This window comes from Streptopelia decaocto, assembly GCF_964273445.1.
Source record: "Streptopelia decaocto genome assembly, chromosome: 14".
Classification (NCBI taxonomy): Eukaryota; Metazoa; Chordata; class Aves; order Columbiformes; family Columbidae; genus Streptopelia; species Streptopelia decaocto.
The window spans coordinates 14567849-14576814 of record NC_138669.1 but is presented as its reverse complement, the minus strand read 5'-3'; the positions used below and the strand labels follow the sequence as shown (position 1 = coordinate 14576814).

Here is an 8966-nt window from a genome sequence, read left to right as displayed (position 1 = left end):
TTTCTCTCTCTCTTTCTCTCTCTCTTTCTCTCTCTCTTTCTCTCTCTCTTTCTCTCTCTCTTTCTCTCTCTCTTTCTCTCTCTCTTTCTCTCTCTCTTTTTCTCTCTCTTTTTCTCTCTCTCTTTCTCTCTTTCTCTCTTTCTCTCTTTTCTCCCTTTCTCCCTTTCTCCCTTTCTGTCTTTCTCTTTCTGTCTTTCTGTCTTTCTCTTTCTGTCTTTCTGTCTTTCTCTTTCTTTTTTTCTTTTGTGTTCAATGTAGACATTAAAAATAGCCCTGAGTCTGGCTAGCAACCTGGGAGACCCATCTGGTGACGTGTCCATCACTCACGCTGCAGAAGACATGGTGAGGTAGGTCTGAGGCTGACGGGTAAGGTGACAGTTGCAAGGTGTGTGGTTTGGATGTCATTCCTGGATTTGCTCTTTTCAGTGCCCAGGGAAACCTGAGGTTTTCCTGTCTCTGTCCTACTGAGGACACTTCAGTGTCCTCCCAGGGCTCACTTGTCCACAGGGATCACAGCTGATTCCAGGGGGCTCTGGGTGGGGGTCGTGGGATGTCCTCACGTGGAGGCTTCCTGGAACCAGCTTCATCTTCAGGATTCCTCCTGCTTTTTCACCCTTCTAAATGCTCCTCCTCAGCAGGTCATATAAGCAGCCATCCACATGGTCATGACCGTTCATGCACATTTCTGGCTCTCCCTTCCCCACCCTGGGGCTCAGTGCCCCTGCAGGACACCCAGCCGTGCGGGAGAGGCCAGGCGGGGGTTTCAGCCCAGCCAGGTTCATCTGTGGCTGGTGGCCCCAGGCTGCCCCTGACTTGCCCTCCTGCCGGAGGACGGGCCCTCAGCCGGGGGTGCCAGCCCTTCCCCATGCGGCTGAGATCGCCACAGCACACAGAGCCCAGAGCTCGGCGGCATTGCCACTCCGCACGGGCTGAGCCAGCTTGTCTCCTTCCATCGGGAACCGGAGCAGCTCCCTGTCCTCAGCTCCAGCCCCATTTCAGGGGCATGCCGCCAGTAGCCAGTAGCTGTGCTCCCAACAAGAGACCAAGAGCTGTTTGGCTTCCTAGGCTCATGGCTTGCTTTCCTCTTTCCCTCCCTCATTGCTGAAGCAAATCAGAAGCTAATTCCCTGCGCCAGCTGATTAATGACTCCCAGTCCTTCTCGTCTGATCTCCATGTGCCTCACTTCTCGGTGGAGAGCGGCCCCGCTGCTAGCCAGGTCCTTGTCATGGGACCCGATGACTTCATTGTGGCGGCTGTAAGGTAAAGGATTCGCTTTGTCCCTCCGTGATGGACTCGGAGGGTGGGAGCAGGAGAGAAGGTGGGTTCACCAGGACGGGATGGGGACCAGAGCTGGAGCAGCTGGGCTGCTCTGTCTCAGTCCCGCAAGAGGAGGGGTGGGGGAATGGAGGAATGCTCTGCTCTGTGCGATCCTACACCTCTCACAGCGAAACATGTCTGGACTGGCCTGAACCTGCTCCCTGGAGAAGAGGTCATGGCCAAATTTGAGGACTGATGGGGGCATGGAGACAGATCTGTCATGTAGAGGGGAATCCTTAAACACAGGGAGGGACAGAGCTGCTGTCGCCCATGTGGTTGCTGCTCCTAAGTACATGGAGGCTTTCCTCACATCTAACCAGCCCTGAAGAGCTACTGAGGAGTCTCTATCAAGCCAAGATGGGACAAAAAATTGGAGCTGTGAAAGCCTCAAGGTGTACAAGAACCTCTGGGAGGATTTTAATGAGATTTCTTTGTGCTTCTTTCAGTTCTTTGAACCGTCCGTTTGGCAGTGGAATAATGACACCCTCCGGAGTGCTCCTGAACAGCCAGATGTTGGACTTCTCCTGGCAAAACAAAACAACGAACCACTCCATTCCCAGACCGGTAATGAATGACATGAGATGACATTGAGCTGTCTGCACCATATTTTTTCAATTTTATTCTCATCTCCACAACAGGGAGGCTGTTTAATACCTTATTAATTACTGAGATGCAACAGTCTGTAGAAAGCTCCTATTTTTTTATTATATGAGCCACTGAAACAGAGTGAACAGAAGGCTTCATGTGTATCAGTTATTATTATAATGCAGTTTTATCAAACAATACTGCACATTTTAGCTGGCTATTTTCCCTGCAGTCCAGATGCACTTTAGAGCAACCATCCTTTTCTCTCGACTTGAATTAAGGACTCTCTTTATTAATTGATGCTCTGCAGGTTTAAAATTAAAAGATAGCATGAAAAAAATCTCCAGGTTTTTGGATGAAACAATTACAGACCAGTACTGGTGGCTTCCAGTGCTGCTGTGTTGCTGCTTCTTGCCTGGTGTTGTAAAACCATCCACTCTGCTGGGCTCATACTTTAGCAGTGGGCAAATGGCTCTATATACCTTCTCTATATATAAGAGAGCCACGGTGTGAAATGGGACAATCCTGTTAACATCAGAGCGCGTTATCGCGGCAGTGAGGGTGTCAGCCTTGTAAAACTACACGAATGCCATTGCTGGCTGAAGCATAAAGAGTAAGAAGTTAACCTGCACAACCTGAGCACCAGCAAAGCTTTAGGCACCTTGTTGAAATTCTTTGGTGTGTCTGTTCTTCAACTGCAGCAAAACCTCATCCAGCCTCGGAAACGGCCCCTGTCTTTCCTGTTGCCCACCATCGTGAGACCGTCCAAGGGGATGTGCGGGACGTACCTTTGTCTGGGAGCAAACAACGGGGACAAAGCCTTGAGCAGCATCGTTCAGGTGGGTGCTGCCCTCGGAGCCGCGCTGGGCTCCGCGCTGAGCAGGGTCCCCCCGTAGCACAGACTTTGCCCTCCCGGCATCCCCGGCTGCGCTGGAACCGGTGGCCGCAGGATCACTAGTTCAGTCTTTTATGTCACCAGCTCCACACATTTGGGTTTTCAAATTTCTCAGAGCTACCGATTTACTTCTCTTGTACCTTTCCTGGTTGCACCACTCACAATTATAGAGGAAAAGCACATTGGCAAAATGTGTGATGGTTTTGTGTCATTCTAATACCTGTTCAAAGCTCTTCATAAGGATCATCAGGGAAACAGGAGCATTTTGTGTTCAGAGACTGGCAGCCCTTTAGTGCTTTTCCCTATGAAATGCTCCTTTTAGCACATTCCCAAATGAACTCCTCCCTCCTCAGCATGTGCTAGAAATTGGGCAGCTCCTCCTAATTTATGATTTATGATAATGAGAAGTACTTGCATATAGCGTGATTATACGCTCAACATCAATGGACTGCTAAAAAGAAAGGCACAAGCGAAGCTGGCTCCCATTTTCCTTACCTTTTGGAAGGCATTATTCAGAGCAAAACTAAAGCCAACCATTGCTTCCTAATGCTTTGTTTGGAGAAGTCTTGTCCTGAGCTTTTGGCTGTAACAAACACGTATTTAGAGATCACATCACGTTCCGACACACCAATCTCCTAAGTTAGCGGGAGCTATGTGAGAAGCAGTCCAGGCAGCCCTGAGAAGGCACCGCTTTTCCAGCAGCAGCGTACAGGCTGTATTTCAGGGGTCTCTGTGTGTGTGTGAAACCCTGCGTTAGTTCATGCTGTTTGGTGAACGGTTCAGAATCTTCTTCGCCTGCCGCGTCTGCAAATGTTGAAGCCGCCAACAAGAGGGATGCCCGAGAAGCTGGCTTCCCCTATTCTCTTTACTTCTTAAAATTACTGAAGATCTTTTATTCTCTTGCAGGTTTTGGTAAATGTGTTAACATTTAACAAGAATCTGAGTGAAAGTTTGTCACTTGGTCGACTTCACCCACAGCTTCAGTCTGACACCCTGCAGGTCGACAGTGAGTATGGACACTGGGAGTTGTGCAGCCAACAACTCCAGGGTGTTTAGAAAAGGAGCCGGGTGTCCTGGCGCGCTGCTGGGGGGACACCGTGGTCTGGGGTCCCCAGGGGGCGCGGGGGGTTTTGGGGAAGACACGAAGCAGCAGCCTGGTGTCCGCAGAGCTTGCAGCCCTCGCCGAGCCCTCTCCCTCGTGTCTTGGGAACATTCCCTGACCCCTCCAACACTGCCTGTCCAAACTCCGTAGGGCGCTTCTCCCCATCCCTCCCTCTGTCCCCGCTCACCTCCTGGCAGCACTCCGGCTGTCCTTAAAACCTTTTGGCAATCTGATATGACACCATTGAGGACATCCAAATAAACAAGAGTGCAACCACAGCTTCACCCAGACAGTTCCTGAAAGCTGCCAGCTCTGCATACACTTTATTACCACTGCCGTGAATGATATTCTTTCACCTTCCAGTCCATGTCCCTCAACGCCACCAGCCGGGGAGAAGACAAGGCTTGCAGCAAGGCTTGTAGCTTGACAGTGCTGGAAATGCAGCATCCGTGCTGACCCTCTGGAGACGGCACTGCCGGCTCTTGTCCTTGTTCTTGCAAGTCTTGGTCTGGCTGGTGTTTTTACAAAGCCCCATACCTTACCAGAGTGAACCATAAGTGAAATTCGGTTTAAATTTGACACAAAATAGCCAAAGTTTCTAGGATTTCACATTTTGGAGGAAAATCTAAGAATGCCTGTGGAGTGTGACCCACAGGCTTGGAAACTAGAATGTAATTCAAACAAATCTGAAACTTCAAAAGGTCATAATTTTGGGGGTTGGACATTTGGCTTCAACAAGATCTATGCAATATATCTGCACTGTATAGAGCTTAAATAACTGTGGGATTTCTGTGTGCCTGCTGGGTTTGTCCAGCTGCATCCCCAGCTCGTGTCCTCAGGCACTTCATACAGAAATGACAAACCACCAAATACACAAAATGAAGGCAGAGGAGCAAACAGCCTCAGGTGGATGGCTGGGAGATTGAGAAATGCATGAAGGGGAAGCTGGAAGGCTTATCACGAAGTTTGTCATTTGACAACTTGTTTTACTACTGTTACTTCTGAGTTGCCTTGCATCTTATTCTCCCTCGTAACTGTTAATACTGTCATTTGTCCCTAAGCTCCTAAGAGCAGCAACAGCCTGGTGTTCTGTAAGCCGAATGACTACAATAGGTGCCAACAAATTATTTTCCCCATTTTTGCAAAGAGGAGGATCTTCTCCATCTGTAAATGGTCTCCTGGATCCCCTTGTTTCCCTCTGCCCGGCTCTGAGCGGCGGCAGCGCTGGTCCTGGCGCTGGGCTCGGCCCAGCTGGGACCCCGGGGGCCGCAGGCGCTTCCATGGCACCGTCCACCCCAGCAGGGCTAGCACAGAGCTTGGCGTGAGCGGCAGCAGTGGTTTCAGTTACAAACTCCTCTTTTAAAACCCCTACAGGTGAGTTTTCTGAAGAAGACATTGAATTTCTTGTAGCCAGGGGCCACCAAGTGGACAAAGTCGAAGTGCTCTCCCTGGTTCACGGGGCCAGGAGAACCAACAGTTTCATCATTGGCCTGAAGGACCCCAGGAGCGCGGATGCTGCCGGAGCCACCGTGTCGTAGCAGCTCGGCGGCGGCGTGTGCGCTGAGCGGGGCTGGGGCGCCGGCGGGGCCCGTGCGTGCTGTGACACGGCCCTCCCGCCGGGGCCCTGCACACCCGCCCATGGACCTTCCGCCCTCCCCACCAGGACGACACCAGAGGGGTTCGCAGCCCAACACGGCACTCTGATCTTTTTTATCTTTTAATGATTCGAATGGCGAGCAGCCCGGTCCTTGTTAGAGGAGCGCGGGGAGCACACTTGTTTCTTTCGGCAGAGTCTTGCTAATATTTTTAGTCTTTTCAAAAGCCCAGTTCTAGCCAGCAGGAACATTAGCAAAGGAAAAAGCTGCTGCTGCTGCTACCATCATCTTCATCTCCTTGTCTGTCCCAAGTTCATTCTTTGCCTCCTGTGCAAGCCAATAATTAATACAGCCTAATGTAGTGTGTGTAGCTGCCTGTATCTGGAGTATCGGGGGGTCCTTTCATGCGCCGTATGGACCAGCTGATTTTAAGCAGCGTGCAGCCTCCTGCGTTCGTTCCTTTTCTCACATCACCACACACCTGACCGGCTGTCAGCCTGACTTTGTAACCAGAGCAGTGGGTTTCAACCTCTAACTACTTGTGGACCCCCCGATAGTTTTCTTACAGAGGTTCAGCCTCCTCCATGGTAAGTTTAAGCTTCATTTTCTGAGATACTTTTTGGAGATATCATAGCAGTACTCTCCAGATTTATAAAAACCCACAGACTGAAAATCAATGGTTTGGGTGGGTTCAGGTTTCCTTACACTGCCGTGTCTCTGCCCGCTCTGAAAGCCCAAATCGCCTGATCCCCACAGAGAGGTTTGGGATTGGCTGCCTGCTAAATCCACACCTGTGCTTTCGCTCCCTGTTTTGATACTGGTGGCTCTGTTGGAAAAGCTGAAGAGAGTGAGAGAAAAGGTACAAACCAAACCGAACACTACTGCGATAATTTTCTGTCCAGAGCACATAGTGCAAAATAGAAGCATACTTCTGCATTTCTTGTCTGAAACAGAGTGAAGAAATAATACCACATCTGACAGCTGCATCACTTCACTCAGCCCACATTTGAACATTTCCTTCTCTTTTTACCGGCAAGTTTTACAGACACCTGGCACTAAAAAACTCTGGAATCTGATAATTTTCTGCAGCTTAAACTGTTATTATTTCCTTCATAGAGCAAATGCATCTATGGCCACTGTACATATCATGTATGTATGTCTGCTGATGGTTGTCTTGGTCTTTCATCTGATGATCACACCTGTCACCCCAACCTTCCTGCCGAGGGCCCCGCTGACACCCCCGGTTTGTACCGCGCCCTCGAGCGCCGCTGCCGTGTGACACGGGGAGCGCACGGACGTTTTGCGGCAGCCGGGGCGCTACGGCGGATCATCGGGCTGATCGTTCCTGCCAGCTGAGGATCTCAAAGCACCTGATGCGAGGCCTTGCAGGTTGTGCCCAGGAAGGACAGAGACAGAGCCCGGCAGACGGGAGCATGGACGGTATTTCTGTTGCAATGTGTCAGTGGCCTCAGCTGAGAGCGGGGGGAAGTACGACGTTGTCTTTGGGACGTTGTCTTCTGTGCCACCGTGCTGCCTGCAGGGCAAGAAGAGACTTTATTCACCCTAGGAACATCAAGTTATTGACTTTCCTGTCATCAGCACTAGTTAGTCACTGCGTCCCTAAATCTTGTCGTGTCTTGGAGCAGAGCCCCAGGTTTCCCAGGGAGGGGAGGCTGTGGTTCTGTGTGTTCAATCCCACCGCTGGAAACTTGGGGTTTTCGGGTGCAGTTCAGCAGGGATCCGTCCCTCAGGCACGGGGGTTTACTGAGCACAGCCGCAAAATAAGGGGCCAAGTCGTTGTTCCTTCAGTACTCTGCATGGAATGTCACAGAACACTCTGAAAGGTAAAATTCCTCCTTATTAAATGAGTTTGCCAACTTACTTCTGATGCTGGGAACTGTGTATTCATTTGGGAGTCCAGGACTCTGGTCCTGATTCATAAGGGCACTTGCACACCTCAAGGTGCAATTTCACAGCAGTTATTCAGAATTTTAAGATAAAGCGTGTTCCTGACGGCTCTGCTGGAAAACGGCCCGTGTCACCAAAAAATAAAATAAAATAAAATAAAATAAAATAAAATAAAATAAAATAAAATAAAAATAAAATAAAATAGGAAGATGTGACTGAGGCCCCTAAGGTCATGGCTGAAAGAAGTAAAACCAATTTGAATTATTTCCCTTTTTTTCTGTTTAAAAGCGGCATCAAGTACAGCACAGATGTATTCGATATGGGAACCATTAATCTGCCAATTGGCCCAGTGTCTCCGATACTTTGAGTCCATCTGTTGTGATGAGATCTGGTTAATTTAATGTGCAGTACCAGGAAATACCCGATGTTTCCTTCTGTGCAGGTGAGACGGACATTGTGAAATACAGGGCTGTATCCTGGAGACGTGTGTGTGCAGAGTAACTGCATTGATTCCAACCCGGCTATTGCAGACGTCTAACAGCTCTGAAGCGAATTTGTCCTGAAACTTGCACATGACAGTATTGGTGAGGAGCTCAGAACACGGAGTGCAAAATATAAAGTGACTGATAAAACAATAAGGAAATTTTAAAGGCACAAACAAAAACATAAATAAATAAATAAGCGACGCCTTTGTCAAATGTGACTGTTATGATCTAGAACGTGATCGGCGTGTCTCTGCCCGTGTTTCCGCGCTGGGTTTTGCGTGGGGATGAGCTGGAGACGGGCTCTGCGGCTCAGTGTTGGCTCAGCTGGTCGACGTCTCTCACAAAGGCTGTTGCCGTTCATGACGCAGTTAACAAGCCGTGCTCGGTAGCTGTAGATACCGCTGTGTGCACCGAGCACCGATCAGTGTGTCAAACCCTGCAGGAGAGATGAGGCAGAATTGAGCACCGCTGCCCCCCATCCGGGGACGAGGACGCTCCATCGCAGTCCTGATCAGTGCCCGGACAGCGAGAGGGGCTGGAGCCGGCGCTGCTCCCGCTGCTGCGTCTGGGGCAGCTGCTGCGGGGTTGTGGTCCCACTGCCGGTGTGGGGTGTGCGGTGTGGGGCACAGCGCCCGACACGGGCACGGGAAGCGCCGCGATCCCCGCTGCCCCCGGCACAGGTGTGAGTGTGGCAACCGCAGGACATGCGGTTCCACCTAAAGGGCCTTGGACAGATCGTACACAAGTACGTTTTTTATGAGTGTAAGGAGTGGTAGCCCAGGCCAGTGAGAACAGTATCTCAGGTCAGAAAACTGGCCCTGTATGTATAATGTGTGAATGTTGGGCCCGGTTGTGGGAATGAGTGGGTCAGAACACCACCCACAAGATATGCACGGGAACGTGACTGAAAACAGACACAACACGAGAGTGGTGTGTTTGGAATAACATTTTCGAAAAAACATCCTGTCTAACCTCTTGGTCCAGCCCCGTATCTGTAAACCTATACATTGAGAACTGTTATTAAAACTCAGCTCAGCTCCGCCTGGTCCTGCTCTCGCTGCTGCTGAGAACTCTGTGCG

The 8966-nt window shown here is 50.3% G+C and overlaps 1 protein-coding gene across 3 annotated transcripts in view; it reads left to right on the top strand.

The window, feature by feature from the left end:
• Positions 1 to 8077, top strand: part of GGT7 (gamma-glutamyltransferase 7) — a 21627-nt gene extending 13550 nt beyond the window's left edge. For 2 of the 3 annotated variants that reach the window (XM_082065824.1, XM_082065825.1), the window contains 6 exons: positions 259 to 347; positions 1108 to 1260; positions 1764 to 1881; positions 2604 to 2741; positions 3704 to 3803; positions 5274 to 8077. In XM_082065824.1, the coding sequence (XP_081921950.1) occupies positions 259 to 347; positions 1108 to 1260; positions 1764 to 1881; positions 2604 to 2741; positions 3704 to 3803; positions 5274 to 5437 (762 nt within the window). In that variant the 3' untranslated portion in view covers positions 5438 to 8077. The remainder of the gene's footprint in view (positions 1 to 258; positions 348 to 1107; positions 1261 to 1763; positions 1882 to 2603; positions 2742 to 3703; positions 3804 to 5273) is intronic. The other variant, XR_014185434.1, reaches the window with a different exon arrangement.
• Positions 8078 to 8966: the final 889 nt, after the last annotated feature.